At 41.5% G+C, this 21,167-nt stretch overlaps 1 protein-coding gene across 1 annotated transcript in view; it reads left to right on the top strand.

Moving 5' to 3' along the window:
• The window catches only part of LOC126108160 (activated Cdc42 kinase-like), a 323,364-nt gene that overhangs the window by 108,959 nt on the left and 193,238 nt on the right, over window positions 1–21,167 (top strand). Inside the window, exons 5-8 of the mRNA XM_049913403.1 lie at window positions 4,563–4,711; window positions 10,520–10,660; window positions 16,453–16,612; window positions 19,782–19,898. Coding sequence (XP_049769360.1) covers window positions 4,563–4,711; window positions 10,520–10,660; window positions 16,453–16,612; window positions 19,782–19,898 — 567 coding nt within the window. The remainder of the gene's footprint in view (window positions 1–4,562; window positions 4,712–10,519; window positions 10,661–16,452; window positions 16,613–19,781; window positions 19,899–21,167) is intronic.

Here is a 21,167-nt window from a genome sequence, read left to right as displayed (position 1 = left end):
CCGGCAGAGGGTTCATCGAACAATTTTCATACTACTCTACCATTCTACTCTCGAATGGCGCTTGGGAAAAAGGAACACCTAAATCTTTCTGTTCGAGCTCTGATTTCTCTTATTTTATTACGATGATCATTTCTCCCTACGTAGGTGGGTGTCAACAAAATATTTTCGCATTCGGAAGAGAAAGTTGGTGATTGAAATTTCGTAAATAGATCTCGCCGAAAATAAAACCGCCTTTGTTTCAGTGACTGCCACCACAACTCGCGTATCATATCAGTGATGCTCTCACCCGTATTGCGCGATAACAGGAAACGAGCTGCCCATCTTTGCACTTCTTCGATGTCCTCCGTCAATCCTACCTGGTAAGGATCCCACACCGCGCAGCAATATTTCAGCAGAGTACGGACAAGTGTAATGTAGGCTGTCTCTTTAGTGGGTTTGTTGCATCTTCTAAGTGTTCGCGAACAAAGCGCAGTCTTTGTTTCGCCTTCCCCACAATATTATCTATGTGGTCTTTTCAATTTAAGTTGCTAGTAATTGTAATTCCTAGGTGTTTAGTCGAATTAACTGCCCTTAGATTTTTGCGATTTATCGTATACACGAAAATTTATCAGTTTTCTTTTAGTACCAATGTGGATGACCTCACACTTTTCTGTTTTTATTGCCAATAGCCACTTTTTGCACCACACAGAAATTCTCTCTAGATCATTTTGTAATTGGAATTGATCGTCTGATGATTTTACTAGATGGTAAATTACAGTGTCATCTGCAAACAATCTAAGGTGACTGCTCAGATTATTACCTAGATCATTTATGTAAATCAGGAACAGCAGAGGGCCTATGACACTACCTTGCAGAATGCCAGATATCACTTCTGTTCTGCTTGATGATTTACCATTTATCACTACGAGTCCAGTCACCTAACTGAGACAATACTCCATAAGCACACAATTTGATCAATAGTTGCCTGTGAGGAACGGTATCAAAAACCTTCTGGAAATCTAGGAATATGGAATTGATCTGAGATCCCTTGTCGACAGCACTCATTATTTCATGGGAATAAAGAGCTAGCTATGTTGCACAAGAATGATATTTTTTGAATCCGTGTTGGTTATGTATCAATAAGTCATTTTCTTCAAGGTGATTCATAATGTTTGAGTACAGTATATGCTCCAGAATCCTATTGCAAATTGAGGTCAGTGATATGGGTCTGTAATTCAGTTGATTACTCCTATTTCCTTTCTTGAATATTAGTGTGACCTGTGCTACTTTCGAGTCTTTAGGAACAGACCTTTCGTCAAGTGAGCAGTTGTATATGATTGCTAAGTGTGGTGTGCGTACAGTAAGACCTTCGGTACACACACCATCAGATTATTTGACTTCTCGCTCTAGCGAAGTAGGCGAGTGTCAGCAATATGTCTCGTGGTCTTATCGTGGCGTGTTTATCTTCTGCCGTTAGGTCAGACGATAGAAATGCCACTTGCATGCTTACAGTAGCAGATTGACGGTGACCAACTTTAAACAGAACTTGATTAATTTTCACACACATTAATTAAAATAATAAAAATCATAGAAATTACTTAACTTGATTCTGGATACTGTTTACAATTGACAATCTGAAGTTCCTTTGGTCTTGGTACGTTAATCTTATTCTCACATATCTCTGATACTTGACAAAGTGTCTATACATTTCTCTTCATGGTTATGTACAGGAATATGATAATCTTGTTAGGCGCAGACTGAAACTTGACTACAGACTAATGCAGACTGACTAATCGGAGGTCTGTGCACTCGTTATAATACCTCGAGCGTTCAGGTATCACTGCACGAGTGTGCTCCACGAGGAGAAAAGGTTCTACGTTTAGCAGCAATCTCATTGGCTGCATTACATATTAATGCGCGGATCAGCGGAAGCAGAATTTGCTCCGTCTCTATGGCAGCGCCATCTCGTAGTGCGGAGACGGATGAGCGCTGGGCCTGCGCTGTCGTGCTTAGCGGGGCGCGCTCTAGTGGGAAAGTTGTGTACGCGCTGACTACGCGGAACTCTGTACACGACACTAAGAAAGGCACTATTGTGTCTGCATACTCTGAAAGGAACCGGATTGGTATACCATCTGGACCGGAAGACTTGTCTCGGATAAAACACAGGTGGCAAGAGTTTATCTGCAGCTTTTACAGAAACAAAACTGCAGTTTCAATCAGAGGATTATTTATGTAACAGAAGCAGCAGCAATAGCAGCAGAAAGAGCAAAACTCTTCTTCATTCTGAGGTAGTAAAAGTACAAAAAAACAAACATATGCCGTCCGAACAGGCCTCGAAGGCGCAACTGTATTGACCGGCCGCCGTGTTATAGTCGGCCTTTAGGCGACATCGTATGGGGATACGGAGAGGCACGTGGTCGGGACACTACTCTCCTGGCCCCTGTCAGTTTTTTGACCGGCGTCACTGCTCCTCAGTCAAGTAGCTCCTCAGTCGGTCTCGCAAGGACTGAGCGCACGCTGCTCGGCGACTGATGTTGGCAGTCTGACGAGGTCCGGTGCTACCACTGGGGCAAGGCAGAGGAACGGCAAAAAAACGGGGAATCTGAGGCAGAAGCAAGCAGTACTGAATCGGGGGTGTGTATGCCAAGAGACAAGCAGGAAATCTGGGGGGGGGGGGGGGGGGCTATGATTTTGTTTATTAATAACAAATCCAGGAAAAACCCAAGAATTTATTAGAATTCCAGGAACTGTTCGTCATTTTAGTTTTCAGTTAATTTTTTGTAATTTTGACTGGCAAGAAATGATACTCCAATAAAGAATTTCACTTTTGCCTGCTACTACAGAATAATACTACAGCAATAAAACATAAACAGGAGAATAACACAAAACTGTCGCAAAAAAAAAAAAAAAAAAAAAAAAAAGAATGTGCCCTTTAAAAAAACAGATCAGTGCATACACAAGTGTTTGCTAACAACAAAATAAGTCAAAGACTATGCAATACCTTATAACAACAAACTACTTACGATACAGAGGCTGTGAGATTGTGGGCCTTGTTTTGATGAGTGTGACATCACAACGGGTTACATTCCTGACAGATTGCTGAAAGTATTGCAAATAGTGATGTGAGAAGCATTACTTTCAAAAGAAGAATTTCAGACCCAGAGACCATCCAGCAACGCCACTATTAAAATTTTACTGGTACATTTGTGTTTGAAATATCTTAAATGGTAACACACACTAAGAATGTTGAGTTTAAAGATTAGTTTTTAATATTTATTTTAGTTCTTTCATAGATTACATATTATGCAATAATGATGGCAAAAAGTATAATTATCCTTAAAAAAAAGGGGCAGAGTTAGTTCTTGAGCAATTTGACACATAATCGCCGTTTCTATGGAAAAGTCAAAGTGCTTGATGGAACATGTATACAGCCAGGTAAGCCACCAAATGGTCATTGCACAGAAATGAAATTTACAATCCTGCTTGTCAGAAATATTCAGCTGCTGCAATTTAAGCTGTGTTTAGGGTCCTGCCTAATCACATCCTTGGGGGAAAATACAGCCAAACATTTCTGACAACCAATATTATATGCGAAAACTTAGCTTTTGTTGTAGCTACACTGTATTTATATTAATTTAAAACATTAACTTTTTCCATTTGTGTATTCATGCCATTCAACAGTGATGTTATTGCACAACTGCATCAAGTGTCCTATGCTCTGAATATCTGCTGCGATTGGCTGGCAAGATCACACGGCACGAGCTGTGGCTGACTAATAAATGCATTATAATCTCGATTTCAGTGGTGCAGAAGCTAACACGCCGTATTTTTTTAAATTGGTGTTTATAATTTTATAATACGAAAATATTGTATGTACATGTTACCGTGCACCAAAGATCTTTCCAAAATGTGTTTTTTTTGCTGGGTTTCACTTCCTAAAGTTCTGGGAAGTTCTATGCCAATGTATAAAACCTTCCCAATTCGAAGGATTTAGGAGTTTTACTGATCTGAGGGATCCCGGGTTCGATTCCTGCCGGGGTCAGGGATTTACACCTGCCTCGAGATGACTGGTGTTTGTTGTCCTGATCATTTTCATCATCATACTGGAAAGTGGTGATATTAGACTGAGCAAAGGTTGGGAATTTGTACAGGCACTGATAACCGCACAGTTGAGGGCCCCACAAACCAATCATCATCATCATCATCATCATGTTCTGAGGGGAAGTATATTGTCATATAACGTAAGAAAAATGTGCCTTTACCAGGGGTATAGTGTGTTTTCACTTGAAAGGAAGTGTACTTTTACCCAGGAAATATGGGAAAAATCTAGGAATTTTCTCACATTTATACCCTATAAAAACAAGCTTGTTCGGAAAGAGCAAAGTGGGCATTAATGTTGCCAATAGCAAACTAAGAGACTGAACCGAACAAATCTGCTTCCAAAACAGACACGCAGCACATATTGACAAATTCACATTGTCGTGCAGATGTTTACCGGGTCCTACAGACACAAAGATAAGCTGTGGTAGGGAAGGCAGTTGCGAACAGAATAAAGGTGGGTTCGGCACGCGTGGCGGTTGCAGGTGACGGAGCTGGCTCCGCTGCGCTCGCTGCTGGAGTGCCTGAAGGAGCCGTCGCTGAGGCCCAGCTTCCCCGTGCTGACGCTGTGCGACTTTGCCGTGCAGATCTGCGACGGCATGCAGTACCTCGAGGCCAAGCGGCTCATCCACAGGTGAGGTGCTGAGAGGGCTCCCGTAATACACTCTGGTTGTCACCTACGACTGGGAAATCTTGACGGTGTCAGTTCTTCTCTATACATTAACCCTCGTATTCACTGCATATTAGGTTGGAGCACAACTTTGTAATGTTTTTCTATACATTTAATAAACAGAACAGAGGCTTTAGTCATCAATAATATATTCTCCTTCACTATTTACATCAGTCTTCTAATGACGGGGTAAGTTTTTCATTCAACTGTAGAAATTGCGTGGTTTTGTGACAGTGCACTTGCCGAGCCGAGTTCGAAGTGCATTTTCGTCTAGGAAAGAAGTTCCTCGAAGGTTTTTCGATACAGAGTGGAGAACGTTAAAATCTGAGGGCGCGAGATTAGGTGAATAAGATAACTGCAGAATGACTTCCCAGCATGACTCTGTGACGTCCCCTTCTCTCTTTGCTCCATTTCTTTCACTGATCTTTCCCCTTCTTTCTTCCTTCTTCGTACCGCAGCTATATCTTGGGGTTTTCAATGCAGAAATGTAGTAAGAAGGGGGCACGTGTTCGGTGGTTCACGATATCGTAGTACTGTGAGGGAGCGTCACTCGTGCCTCTGGTTTGAGAAGACTGACGACTGAAGTACGGACATTTCTCAAAAGAAAAAAAAAACAGGTATGTGCTCTCTTTTCCTTTAAAACTATAAATAGTAGCGTAGCTAGTACTATCTACCGCTCTACTAAACTGAATGAACGCGACACGATTGATGAAGTTTTATCCTCAAAAGAAGTTTATTAATACAAAATAGCTGAAAAAAGAAAAAAACTCATCCAATCCAGAAGTCACTCACAGTTAGAGTAATTAGTTTGTGATGTGTGGGTAGTGGTCATTAATACTTAAAAGATCGTTTCAATAATCCTATCACTGTCCATTTATGAGTTGCTAAGCAACAAGCTGGCTATGCAATGATTAATATTTGTCGTATGCCGACAGTAAATTACTTCTCGTTTACTTTAAGGATCAAGTCGATTACTGTGCCGTTCGTGTAAGTCTTTGATAGATATTATCAAGCTAATGTTCGTAAATTACGGACAATAACGCCCGATATCCAGCCATGTGTATTAAACTCCGCACCAATATTTGAGAATTCTTGCGCAAATTGTTTGCACCCATGTTGAGCGGTGGTTCCCTGGAATAGTTTTTAAATCAACTGCGGGTTGTAAATTAACAATTCTATGCCCATTCGTGAAAGTTACAGCAGATCCGCACTCGACTAGTTGATCGCGCACTCGAGCAACATGGAAGTTTTTGTTCTTACAAAGAGAAAACATATAATGCATAATGCAAAAAGGTTATTTGCTATGTCAAAACATATTTGTATCTATCTCTTTAAAACTCATTGCTTCTTAAATGTTGTACATAATTAAATTCTTTACTCTGTAAATAATCAATAAAATTTAGAAATGAATGACATCTATAAAAAAATCTCAAGTTGATATGACGTCATGGGTCAGTACTTGTTTCGACTCCCGTACACTCACGTGACGCAAAGTAGATCCGACTATATAGGACATACTCGTGTAATGTTACAAGTCCTAATTTCATTACATGCTATATATTTTGGTGGCGGTAGGATTGTTTTGCAGTCAGATTCAGCTGCCGGTTCTCTAAATTTTATCAGTAATGTCCTTCGAAGTGAATGTGTTCTTGCCTCCAGGGATTCCCATTGCTTTGTCGTCTTCCTTCAGTCCGACCTGGTACGGATCACAAACACTCGAGCAATACTCAAGAATAGGTTGCACCATCATCCTATGTGCGGTCTCCTTTACAGGTGAACCACTCTTTCCTAAAATTCTCCCAATAAACCGAAGTTGATCATTCTCTTTCCTACCAGAGTTCTCACATTCTTGTTCCATCTCGTACCGCTTCACTGATTGACGCCTGCAGGATGACACGATGGCTGGTAGGCATCCCTTTGGCTTTCACGGCCTGAACGAGGAGCTCACTTTTTTATTAAGTCATTTAATGCAATTCCATCACATATTAAATGTCTTCATAATCATTGCACAAACTCAAGCTAACTCCCAAACTGCACCCAATAGTTTCTATACAATTGATGAATACTGACAGTGAGGTGAAATGAATATCACTGCTAAACTTATAATTATTTTAGAACTAGATTTGATTAATTTTTGTGTTAGGAGACCAAATCCAAACATGATTGCAATGCACCTCTTAACAATCAGTGTAAACTGAAGTGATTGTGTTGTATTTGTCATCTTTTCTGTCATTACTGACCTTGCAATTGTTTTGGCACGAGTTTTGATTGATTTTGTATTAGAAACTGTATTTTAAGCATGGCTGTGTTGTTCCAATCAAGAACAGTGTAACCTACTTGTCTGTATCATATGTTTCATCTTTACTGCCTTCTTAAATGTGTGTTAATTCTAACTGTTACCACTCTTACATTTTTGGGCACTATTGTAGCCAAGTGAAAAATTTTGTTTTTCTATTTGTGTGATTATTTATTGTAATATTTAGCATAGCTTTGCTTCCTATATATTAATGACCCTCCCACAGTGAAACACAATTTTCATTAATTTAATATACGTTTTCAAACAGTGGAAACTCCAGGTTCGAATATCGACAATGTAAGTAGATAGTGTCGGAAGTTCCATGCGGCTTTTCGCGGATGATGCTGTAGTATACAGAGAAGTTGCAGCATTAGAAAATTGTAGCGAAATGCAGGAAGATCTGCAGCGGATAGGCACTCGGTGCAGGAAGTGGCAACTGACCCTTAACATAGACAAATGTAATGTATTGCAAATACATAGAAAGAAGGATCCTTTCTTGTATGATTATATGATAGCAGAACAAACACTGGTAGTAGTTACTTGTGTAAAATATCTGGGAGTATGCGTACGGAACGATTTGAAGTGGAATGATCATATAAAATTAATTGTTGGTAAGGTGGGTGCCAGGTTGAGATTCATTGGGAGAGACAACAAGCTTCGGGCCTTGAAACCTCTTCCCGCGGCTCGGACGTACTCCTCACGCCCTTCTCGGCGAGAGGAGGTCGTTGTGGCCTTGTTACGAATTGGACACTGCCGGTTCAGCCATCAACATCTGCTGACGGCTGCGCCGGCACCGTTCTGCCCGTGGGGGCAATTGCTGACGGTCCGCCACATTTTAACGTCCTGTCCAGATTTTAACACACTGCGTCTTGATCTTGACCTGCCATGTACTCTAGATGCCATTTTAGCGGATGACCCACGAGCAGCTGCTCGCGTTCTTCGTTTTATCAACTTGACAAACCTCTCTAAGGACATTTGATTATGCTGATTTTTTAATCCAAAAATTGGAAGAGTCCTTAGAAAATGTAGTCCATCAACAAAGGAGGTGGCTTACAAAACACTCGTTTGACCTATACTCGAGTATTGCTCATCAGTGTGGGATCTGTACCAGGTCGGGTTGACGGAGGAGATAGAGAAGATCCAAAGAAGAGCAGCGCGTTTCGTCACAGGGTTATCTGGTAAGCGTGATAGCGTTACAGAGATGTTTAGCAAACTCAAGTGGCAGACCCTGCAAGAGAGGCGCTCTGCATCGCGGTGTAGCGTGCTGTCCAGGTTTCGAGAGGGTGCGTTTCTGGATGAGGTATCGAATATATTGCTTCCCCCTACTTATACCTCCCGAGGAGATCACGAATGTAAAATTAGAGAGATTCGAGCACGCACGGAGGCTTTCCGGCAGTCGTTCTTCCTGCGAACCATACGCGACTGGAACAGGAAAGGGAGGTAATGACAGTGGCACGTAAAGTGTCCTCTGCCACACGTTGTTGGGTGGCTTGCGGAGTATAAATGTAGATGTAGATGTAAGGAAAAGATAGATAGATTGCTGCTTGCCTTAAAGGTGGCACGTTGAGTTGCAGACAGGTACAATAAAAGTGTGTCCACTAGCAAGTAAACTTCCTCTAGTCTCTTGCAGAGGCCACTTCCTGCAAGTTATTTGACTTGGAAACAGCCCCAGTAAGTCGACTTCAGCAAGTTCCATCTACTTGCCGAACTAGCTTTTGCAAGCTAGTGGAAACAGTTTCTTGCACCTTGCCGCAAGTATTTGCTGAATTCTCCACCTGCTGGAAGTTTCTCTCAAACTTTCAGAAGTTTCTTGCGTGTTCAGTACTGCTACAACGTCTGTATCAAAAAGTAGAATGCCACAAAGACAGATGAACCAAAAAAATGTACAATGTTTCTGTGATTCCATCTTTTTTGGTGGAATGGGTCTGTGGGTGTTCAAAGACTTTGAGAAAAGAGCTACTGACAGCCATAATTTTATTTAATGCTTTTTAATATAATTTTAAAAAATTATTAAATAAAATTACAGCTGTCAGCAACATTTTTATTTTTTTTTTTTTTTTGAGAGAGAGAGAGAGAGAGAGAGAGAGAGAAAGGTACCATGGGAATGCCATAAATATCCTTTACCACCGTCTGCCAAAGAAGTGTGAAAAAAAAAAAAAAAACTGATTACTTCATTTTCACCAGAAGGAAAAGCAGAATGGCAGTAAAGATGTCTTTAAATTGTAGCCGACATGTAATCTTAACATAAATGTAAATGAATTATGTTGATGTTAAATAGTGCTCCCAAAAATTGTAGAGTAATTACAAGGTGAGCTTTTGGTGACAGAGCTTGCAGCATTTTTGTATCCTGTTTTCAAATATTTTATTGTCCAACAGAGAGGAGATTTTCGAAAACTGCATATGACATTCTCCTAAAGTTTTTAATCTGAACAAAGTCCTTTGAATTTAATTCCTCGAATAGTGTTTCTTCATAAATATGTATACACCTGTGTATCCATTTCTTCACCCAGAAATTTTTTTCTTAACTTTTTGATTTCTGTCACAATTTTTCTTCTATATTAATAATGCAACAACTACGGCAGCTGCTATGGTTTTTAGTACGATACCGTAAACATCCACTTGCTGATCTCATTATGCATCTCTAGTGGAAACACTTCTGTAAGTACTTGAAGCAAGTTGTTGAAATCAAGTAGCCCTTCCGACTTGCAGAAGTAAACTAGACCAAGTTTTTGGTCCAGTGTAAGCACCTCAGCAAGTACTTGGAGAAGTTGCTTTCTAGTGGACACGTGCCTTAAGACACTTGCAAATTAGCTTTCAGGCACAGCCTTCATCAGAAAAATGATAAAACACACACACAACAGCAGGCAAGCACATGACTGCCATCTCCAGCAGCTCCAATCAGACTTAATGTGTCATATTTATGGTAAGTAACAGCTATCTTGTCCTTACAATCTCTGAATATGTTTTGTGATTGATATTTTATTTCCTTTATATTGTTATTGTCATATAAGTTATATTTCGTCTCTGTACAATTTAACATTTTCCATATCATTGTGATTCACTCACTACCTGGATCTAGAAAGTAAGAAATAAATAAATAAATAAATAAGTAAATCTCACTGACTCAACATGGATTCTCGTAGCATTGTTCCACTAAGAATGCAGGAAATGCATCACGTCATAGTATTCCACTTTACCAGTGGGCTGCACCATCCTGTTTTGGGTTCTGTTGTAAAAGTTCAGGCCCAACCTCTGCCGCTACCTTACGCAACCGTAGTTCGAAATGCTTTCCACCTAAAATGGATGCGTTAAAGTGTCCACATAATAGTAATAGTAGTAGTAGTAGTTGTTGTTGTTCGTAACTGATAATAATTATTGATTGCACTGCAAATTTAAAATCTCCTAATAAAAAAACTCCCCTTACATTTTGTATTCCCTGCAGAGAATACTGAACTAGTGGGCTCGGATTTTTGCAGGGACCTTGCAGCACGTAACATCCTAGTGTTCTCGAAGAACAAGGTGAAGATTTCAGACTTTGGCCTCTCGAGGGCGCTGGGTGTGGGAAAGGATTACTACCAAACCAACTTCAATGTCAACCTCAAGCTGCCTATTGCATGGTAAGAGACTACTCATTTTATCTGGATTTGATGTCTTCTTTTTCTTTGTATTTTTTCTTCATTTATTTTGCTCCCTATTGAGTAATGTTTTTATTACAGTACATGATGCTTATACAGATGTTATCAGAGACTATCCATTTTCTGATTGAATAGATGTACGTTTCATGTCAATTTACTCTTTATATTTTTTTTTACCTATTGTACACACTTTGAGTAATGTTTTTATTACAACATACAATGTTTTTACGGATGTTAGGTTTCTCTAGAACTGTAAACAGAAATGAAATATATACAATTAGGAGGATTAAATGAATAATTGGTGTGCTGGATGCTGTTTATAGGCTCTGGTTCTTTAAAAAATCGGTATTTTCTCCTTTCGAAGGACACAGAGTTGTGAGTTCATCTCCTTTTAGAATTTATTCTTAACAGTTCACAAAGAGCTTAGAAGTCCATTAAAAACTGACTTCAGAGCAAATTCAGTTCTGAAGTTCATTGGACGAAGTGTTAAATATTGTTCACCACTCACTCTGAAAGTAAATATTCTGGCAAAAATTGATTATTAATGAACAAGGTTACTGAAATAATTCTGCACAGTGTGCTGTGTTTAATGGATGCCACAAAACACTTGCAGAAATGTTTGGTACAGGAAAACAAACATGAAAAAATCGAACAATGGAAAATCCAGGATTGAATGTAACAGTATTATGAGAAGGAAAGTTGCTACTTACCATATAGCTGAGTGAGATGCTGACAAGGGAACCTCCCCATCGCACCCCCCTCAGATTTAGTTATAAGTTGGCACAGTGGATAGGCCTTGAAAAACTGAACACAGATCAATCGAGAAAACAGGAAGAAGTCGTGTGGAACTATGAAAAAATAAGGAAAATATACAAACTGAATAGTTGATGCACAACATAATTAACATCAAAGACCCTGTGTACTCAGGAGCGCCGTGGTCCCGTGGTTAGCGTGAGCAACTGCGGAACGAGAGGTCCTTGGTTCAAGTCGTCCCTCAAGTGAAAATATTAATTTTTTATTTTCGGTTTATGTGACAAGCTCTTACGTTTTCATCACTTTCTTGGGAGTGATTACCACATCCACAAGAAAACCTAAATTGGGCAAGGTAGAAGAATGTTTTTACCCATTCGCCAAGTGTACAAGTTAGGTGGGTCGACAACATGCAGTCACCAGTGTTGTACAGAATATATCAGACGTGTTTTCCTGTGGAGGAATCGGTTGACCTATGACCTTGCGATAAAATGTTTTCGGTTCCCATTGGAGAGGCATGTCCGTTCGTCTACTAATCGCATGGTTTTGCGGTGCGGTCGCAAAACACAGACACTAAACTTATTACAGTGAACAGAGACGTCAATGATCAAACGGACAGATCATAACTTTGCGAAAATAAAGAAAGTAAATTTTTCACTCGAGGAAAGACTTGAACCAATGACCTCACGTTCCGCAGTTGCCCACGCTAACCACGGGACCCCGGCGCTCCTGAGCTCACAGGGTCCTTGATGTTAATTATGTTGCGCATCAACTACTCATTTTGTATATTTTCCTTATTTTTTCATAGTTCCACACAACTTCTTCCTGTTTTCTTGATCGATCTGTGTTCAGTTTTTCAAGGCCTATCCACTGTGCCAGCTTATAACTAAATCTGAGGGGGGTGCGATGGGGAGGTTCCCTTGTGAGTTGCAGATAGGCACAACAAAAAGATTTTCACACTTAAAGCTTTCAGCCGATGGCCTTTGTCAACAATAGATATACATGCATGTGCGCCACTCCCCCCCCCCCCCCTCCTTCACACACACACACACACACACACACACACACACACACACACACACACACACACACGCGCGCGAAACTGAAGTCTCGGGCAAAACGAAAGCACACTGCGAGCAGCAGCACCAGTGCCTGATGGGATTGGTGACTGGGTTGGTGACTGGGTGGGGGAAAGGACAAGGTTACGGTGGGGAGGGGGAGGGGTAGTATGGTGGGGAGAGCCAACAGTGAAGTGCTGCAGGTTTGGCGGCGGGCAGGGGAGAGGTGGGGGAAGAGGGGGGGGTGGAGTAGCGGAAAAGGAGAGACATAAAGAGAAATAAATAAATAAAAATAGAAAAAATAAAATAAAGAAAAAAAATACTGGGTATGGTGGTGGAATGACGGGTGTGTAGTGCTAGAATGGGAGAAGGGAAGGGGCCGGGTGGGTGAGGACAGCAACTAACAAAAGCACTTTCACAATCCAGGTCCAGCAGAGAAGTACACTCTTTTGTAACAAGGCTTGCAACAGGTGGGCTAGTGTTGCCTACCCAGGTAGGAATTTTTGGTAGCAGGCTATTTTCCCTAGGAAGGCTCGAAGCTCCTTCGTGGACGGTTGGCGAGGCATAGTCGTAACAATGCAGATGTGGACTGGCAGGAAGTGAACCCCATCCCACGAGACCTCAAACCCCAAATAAACAATAGAAGGTTGAAAAAAAACTGTACTTTCACAAGGTTACACTGTTAGCCTGCGGTCTGTAAGACAGAAAACAGAGTGCGCAGATTTTTCAGATGATCAGATGTGGGAGAGTTTTTTATAACAACATGATCCAGATAATTAATGCAACCCGGGACAGGCATAATCGTTTTCTCTAAAAATCTTTGTAAAATAGCAGAGGTACTAGCCACAGCAAAAGGAAGGTGCAGTTATTGATAGAGACCAAAAGGAGTGTTCAAATATTGAGACTCTTTGTCCACAGGAACCTGCAGGTGCACTTCAGACAAATCAATTTTAGAAAAGTACTGGCCACATGATATTTTCACCAATAGTTCCCCCTGGCGCGGGAGTGGATACGTATCCACTGTCGACCTCATTTTATCAGTAGAACTGAAGTCTCAACAGAGGCAAAGTTTTTCCCAATTGCGGAGATGACCATTCAGTAGCCATAACAGGTTGCAGGCAGAAATGAGGCTGAGCTGTGCATTTGAAAGAAATATGAGTAGAAAAATTCGTATCACACACTATACATTCCAAAAACAAGTCTGAAAACTCCTCACACAGTGCTTCCAATTGAGAATACAATACCCGATTGGATACAGGGTGAACTGTGTCAGTGATAGAAAATCCGAAGGCCTGAAATGTGTCCGTCCCGAACAAGTTCTCAACGATGGCGTCGGCACTCCCCAGAAACGTCGTGGGACGAATGACTGACTTGTAAGAGGCAGATCTTTTGTCCCACCAGTGCAATGTTCTGTTTGTTATAACGGACCAGATTACGCGTGACTGGTATTGACTGCGGCAGGCCTAAACTCGCACAGGTTTGCTGTAGCACTTGGAGAAAACACTTAACTTGATAAACAACTTAGGAGAAGTGACAAGCATTGGAGTTCCGCATCTTACTTCCACATCCATATCCTGAGACATTTTTGATGAGACACAGGAAGACGATGCGGCCTGTCCAGAACACAGCAAGTAAGTCTGCTTAATCCTCTGGGTCCTCTGATCCAAACTCGAGCTGTCCCAAGATTAGTAAAATCTATTTTTCCATATGGAAGTAGTGCTAACTTTATAAGATGAATTGCAGATAGCGATGTCAGTACAGTTAGCTTTGTGATGACGTTTCTTGCACATAGAACACGAGGCCTCGCTCGTCGCAGGGCAGTTTTTAGCATTATGACCTCGGTTAAAACATATAAACCAACAATTATCTTGCTTTTAATTCATCTGTACATTGTTGACTGTCAGTTAAGCTGTCAGCATGCAGACAGTGCTGTCAAACGTCGGCATTGAGCATGCCATGTTCGATGTGCTGCTGAACACTCAGAAACAATGCGACTTGTGTATATGGTATGTGCTCCCAACAATGTAATCGCAATAGCAGCATGCTCCAGTGGTAGTTTTTGTCTATATCTCGCTCACACATCACACTGTTTACGAAATGGACGGGCATAAAATACCCACGTTAGCTCTATTAAAACAAACATTTTCTCCATTTTCCATATACTAGTCATATTGTTCTCTCTGTGATATGCATCAAGTGTACAGGCTCTAGTGCATCCAAATAATCGAGGTGCACCTGCATAAAATGATTGATATCTCCCTACCAAGTCAATAAAATTTTCTTTGTGTCCTTGTATGTATTAATTGTTGTAGGTATTTTATCGACTAACAGCTTGGGTTCGCCTGACGGATGTCCTCGTAGGAAAACATGTTTATTTATTGTAGAAAGCAAGAGTCTCTATCAATAGTCTATTCAGATTGTTCCCAAGAGCAGGACCTCATTTTGACATCTCGTCCAAATGGCTGAAACTTAATTGTTGGTAGTTTGACAGCATGGAATACACTGGGGAGAGTGGGCACTGTAGATAACGTGAGATTCATCTGCAATGTTAAGGCTGGAAGCTCGTAATAAACCACTTTCTTAGCCTTCTGTATTGTGCATGTAATTGTATGTATATATTCCTCACATCTCAGCATGTCTGCATCATATTCATCATCAGAGAGAAAATTACAAATAGCGTCATTTAATAAAATGAGCTTCTCTAAAGTGCTTATAAGATTTTCACTATAGTGCTCAAAATTATCAAACGTGCTTTTGGTAGTAAGTCCACCTACAGCCATATAAAAACGCATTGGATTAGTCCTCTCCCTAGCTTTCTTTCTTTTGAAGTTTGCTAGTTGTTTTCTTAATTTGTCCAGAATTATGTCTTACTAAAGAATGCTATTTCAAAATTGTATATGTGTGCACTTGTGAATAGCTTAAACACCTGTAAAGGACACATGTGCATATGTAAAATGAAAGAAATTTTTATTATCAAATTAGCTACTTGGGGCAAAAGTTAGACTTGCAATATGAAGCAAAGTTCCTGAACAATGCCGCAAATGTAGTGTTGTAATGAGCAGTTTATGTGATCATTTTATACTGAATCGAATTATCTCATAATGCAGTTTGATGTCGTCTCTCATTTCCAGCAGCGTGAAGTAAGCTGTTAATTGTTCAAATCATGCACGAAATCGTAATTCCTACCGAGTTTTGGCACCAGAATATTACAGATACACAACACTGTGATTCCAATATGACGCTTATTTATTTTTGAATGTTGGGCTCAATAAGGTTCCCTTTATGTGCAGCCGGCCGGGGTGGCCGAGCGGTTCTAGGCGCTACAGTCTGGAACCACGCGACCGTTACAGTCAGAGGTTTGAATCCTGCCTCAGGCGTGGATGTGTGTGATGTCCTTAGGTTAGTTATTTTTAGGTAGTTCTAAGTTCTAGGGGACTGGTGACCTTAGAAGTTAAGTCCCATAGTACTCGGAGCCTTTCTGTGCAGCGACCGTGGAATATAAAAAATTATAAAGAATGTAGCAACCAGTTGTGGAAATGTAATTTATTTATCTTGTTGCAAATCGATTTCTACTGATATCAGTTATCATCGGTTAGAAAAATGCACAGATGATGACTGATATCAGTCGAAATCGATTTGTAATGAGATAAATCAATTATATTTCCACGACTGGCTGCTACATTCTTTATAATTTTTTTATTACTTATTTATTTCATGGGGTATAGTTGATTGTTTACGAATTTAATTCAAAATAATTTTTGTCATACGCAGTTATGGAGAAGTTGATGTTATTAGAATAAGTTAAACAATAGGTAAGAAACTCGCATCTTGTATCCTCCTGACTGCGGAACCTGTACAAAGAAGAATGAAAGAGGGAAAAAAATTGGAAAATATGTTAAGGGATTGGTCCTTAGGTACTGGAATGTTTGAGACTTGTGCAACACACATTTTCCTCATGGCTTCCAGGTGCGCCCCAGAATGCATCAGCTATCTGCGCTTCACGTCCGCTTCGGATGTGTGGGCGTACGGCGTGACTCTGTGGGAGATCTTCAGTTACGGCTTCCAGCCGTGGGCCGCGCTCACCGGCCATCAGATCCTCGAGGCCATTGACGAACCAAATTTCCAGGTAAGACCGTCGCAGCTCTGTTCAGAGATAACACTGTCTTCGTGTGTGATTATTTGAGCTTCGATACATTTTCAATGCAGATGAAAGAAAAGGAAAGATTACTTAGGGTGGTTGACGACTAGTGGGTTGTGCTGGTCAGTGGTGACTGTTGGATGCAAGTGTGTCAGCAAGGAAAAGGAAAAGGAAAGCGTAAGCGTGTAAAACTGGTGATGCCGACAGACTAGGTGTGGGGGCATTTCTGTACATGGCCTCATTACGTGTGGTGCCATGGGACCCTGTTACATTGGCTGTAGTGCATCTCTAGCAAATAAGAACCTTCAACATCACAGCACGTCAGCAATCGTTGGTTAATATATTAAAAAACTAAAAACCTGCCTCGATTGCGAAAAAGCACCTAGTGTTACGTGTTAACCCAGGTTTCGGCGTAAATAACTACACCTTCTTCAGAACAACAATAAAACCCACAAGTGCCAAAGAAGACCTTTGTCAATGATTAAAAGAACACCATAGCTATACATTTATAAACGAAAAAGAAAAGGAAAACAGAAACAGTACAAAGTCAAAACCACTACTTTACTTAATAGTGTACGCTCCACCTCACACCAGCCTATGTTCGATGGGCCATGACCCGCCATAAACTGCCGCTACAAATGGTCGCTCACTTACAAGCCCGACCAGCTACCTATGCACATGCGCAAGACAAGGGAAGTTACTTGAATGCGCATGCGCATAGGAATACGAAAAAGTTTATACATGGGTCGGGGCTAAATAACCCACATATTCCCAACTGTGGATCAACGTATATCATAAAATGGAATGGATAGAATGAGTGACGAGCTAAATAGGAGATGAAACCTAAAAATAACTGCACACGGTTACTTATGCTAGGAAAGAAACATATATGAAGCTACGTATGACAACAGGAGGAACTCTTAAAAACTATACCTAAAGCCAGTAGTTAGTCTGGGGGGGGGCTAAGGGGACGTAATCTAAAGACATCGTGGTAATAAAGATATAGGGATAAAACGTGAGGTGTTCAACGGGCTAAAATCATCTTCATCGTAAAAGGAAAATGAGGATAAAAGAAAGAAGATGAACAGCTTCCTAGCATAAGCAACAATGTGCGGTTATTTTTAGGTTTCATCTCCTATTTAACTCATCACTTATTCTATCCATTCCATTTTTTGGCATACGTTGATCCACGGTTGGGAATATATGGGCTATTTTTTCTCGTATGCGCATGCGCATTCAATGACAGGTGAGGTATGAGTGGCGGCAACTTGAAATTAGCGAAGATTGAGGCCTGGTGGATAACGGGAAAAGAGGATATATTGAAGAGCAAGTTCCCATCTCCGGAGTTCGGATAGGTTGGTGTTGGTGGGAAGTATCCAGATAACCCGGACGGTGTAACACTGCGCCAAGATGTGCTGGCCGTGCACCAAGGCATGTTTAGCCACAGGGTGATCCTCATTACCAACAAACACTGTCTGCCTGTGTCCGTTCATGCGAATGGACAGTTTGTTGCTGGTCATTCCCACATAGAATGCATCACAGTATAGGCAGGTCAGTTGGTAGTTCACGTGGGTGCTTTCACACGTGGCTCTGCCTTTGATTGTGTACACACCTGTCATTCAACAACATCTTTGCCTCTGCACTTCTGCCTCGACTGACATCTCTGCCCAAACTCTTTGTCTTTAAATATGTCTGCTTGTATCTGTATATGTGTGGATGGATATGTGTGTGTGTGCGAGTGTATACCTGTCCCTTTTTCCCCTAAGGTAAGTCTTTCCGCTCCCGGGACTGGAATGACTCCTTACCCTCTCCCTTAAAATCCACATCCTTTCGTCTTTCCCTCTCCTTCCCTCTTTCCTGACGAGGCAACCGTTGGTTGCGAAAGCTAGAATATATATATATATATACACCTAAAAACAAAGATGATGTGACTTACCAAATGAAAGTGCTGGCAGGTCGACAGACACACAAACGAACACAAACATACACACAAAATTCAAGCTTTCGCAACAAACTGTTGCCTCATCAGGAAAGAGGGAAGGATTTGGGTTTTAAGGGAGAGGGTAAGGAGTCATTCCAATCCCGGGAGCGGAAAGACTTACCTTAGGGGGAAAAAAGGACAGGTATACACTCGCACACACACATGTATCCATCTGCATATACACAGACACAAGCAGACATTTGTAAAGGCAAAGAGTTTGGGCAGAGATGTCAGTCGAGGCGGAAGTACAGAGGCAAAGATGTTGTTGAAAGACAGGTGAGGTATGAGCGGCGGCAAATTGAAATTAGAAGTTAGCGGAGATTGAGGCCTGGCGGATAGCGAGAAGAGAGGATATGCTGAAGGGCAAGTTCCCATCTCCGGAGTTCTGACAGGTTGGTGTTAGTGGGAAGTATCCAGATAACCCAGACGGTGTAACACTGTGCCAAGATGTGCTGGCCGTGCACCGAGGCATGTTTAGCCACAGGGTGATCCTCATTACCAACAAACACTGTCTGCCTGTGTCCATTCATGCGAATGGACAGTTTGTTGCTGGTCATTCCCACATAGAAGGCTTCACAGTGTAGGCAGGTCAGTTGGTAAACCACGTGGGTGCTTTCACACGTGGCTCTGCCTTTGATCGTGTACACCTTCCGGGTTACAGGACTGGAGTAGGTGGTGGTGGTGGGAGGGTGCATGGGACAGGTTTTACACCGGGGGCGGTTACAAGGGTAGGAGCCAGAGGGTAGGGAAGGTGGTTTGGGGATTTCATAGGGATGAACTAAGAGGTTACGAAGGTTAGGTGGACGGCGGAAAGACACTCTTGGTGGAGTGGGGAGGATTTCATGAAGGATGGATCTCATTTCAGGGCAGGATTTGAGGAAGTCGTATCCCTGCTGGAGAGCCACATTCAGAATCTGATCCAGTCCCGGAAAGTATCCTGTCACAAGTGGGGCACTTTTGGGGTTCTTCTGTGGAAGGTTCCGGGTTTGAGGAGATGAGGAAGTGGCTCTCGTTATTTGCTTCTGTACCAGGCGGGAGGGTAGTTACGGGATGCAAAAGCTGTTCTTCCCGTAACTACCCTCCCGACCTGGTACTTTTTGGATCTCATAATTGTATACGAGATCGTGCCTCAGATAATGGGGAAGTCAGAGTAACTGCGTTTTTTCATTTTTGCAGCGCCTCGAACAGCCGGACTGCTGCCCTAAGGAGTACTTCAACGTGATGCTCAAGTGCTGGCAGCACGACCCCGGCAAGCGGCCCAGGTTCGCCGACCTCATGGAGCTGCTGCCCGAGGTGACGCAAGCTTCAGAAACTGTGTGGAATTTATTTCGAGTAGCTGTCGACCCTGCTGTAGTGGTTAATAAAAAAGAAAAAGAGAAGAAAAGAAAAGAAAAGGTTGAAAATATGGGAAGAAATGGTGAATAAAAATGGGGTTTTAAAATTGTAAATGGCCGTGAAAAAGGGAAAGAATGAAATGCAAATCGGACTTCGTATTACAGAAAAGCTATCGGACTTTGTGATTCGGAAAAGCTATTGTTGGGGTGGGCCTTGTGGTGTTTCTGAGCGCAAGTTAAACCAATTTCCACTACAAAAATTATTGACAAAGAACAGAGAGTAAAAAAATGTAACTGACAGGGGGAAATGGCGTAGATAAGAGTTCATCCTTTACCGTGTTAACATGTCTTCTTTCGTGCGGTGTCCAGGTCTTCAAAAATCTCCTACTTCATTTCTGCGTGAAAAGTCTGCTCCGAATTCTTGCAATTGTCCAGGAATCACTAATTTATACAAATTAAAATCATCTTGATACTGAATGCAATTTATTTTACGTTGCTACTTCGATCCTCCGAATTTCATAACAACTTCCACAATATGTCTACACCTTAATAAGTTTTTCCGTCTTAATCAGATCGAGACTAGCTAATAAGTTTTTTACGTCTGCATTAAGCTTCCGCTCTCGAGAGACGGATAGAAAAAAAAAGAGTTACAATTTTAGTATTTTCTCTGCCGTCGAGCACACCTACCGCTGCGACGGTGAAATTTATATCTGAGGGAACGAGTGTAGCGCGGCAAAATTCAAAGTCTCGCTACACTGCTGTTGCCAGCAGTTGCACTATATGAAGCGGGAGGGAGCCAGTATAAAATGGGTCTCTTCAGATGTTGAGCTCACCGGACACTTGATGTGTTCGAGCTTCTGTGGTCACGTGAGGAGTAACGTCCGGATGGGATCGTCGACCTCGGGATGCCTTGCACTGGCTGCTGGAGCTGACGGAGGAAAGAGTTGAAATTCTGCTGTTGCGTAACACGTCTCTATTACTAAGCAACTATCCCAGAACCCAGTACCACTGCCAGGTTGCGTATCTAACAGCCTCCACTGGCAACAAAATTTTGATTTTTCAATATTTTGTGTAGTTATTGACGATATTTAAAAGTTTAAAATGCCGTCGTATTCTACTCGTTAAGCGGTATAATCGTATGCTAAAAGTTTAACACATTAAGACTAGCATTACAGGTAGAAATTGTGTGTTTGTCTTGAAGTAGTGTATATATGGTGCACATATACTC

This window comes from Schistocerca cancellata, chromosome 11 (genome assembly GCF_023864275.1).
Source record: "Schistocerca cancellata isolate TAMUIC-IGC-003103 chromosome 11, iqSchCanc2.1, whole genome shotgun sequence".
In the NCBI taxonomy this organism is placed as follows: domain Eukaryota; kingdom Metazoa; phylum Arthropoda; class Insecta; order Orthoptera; family Acrididae; genus Schistocerca; species Schistocerca cancellata.
This window is presented reverse-complemented; position numbering and strand designations above follow the sequence as displayed.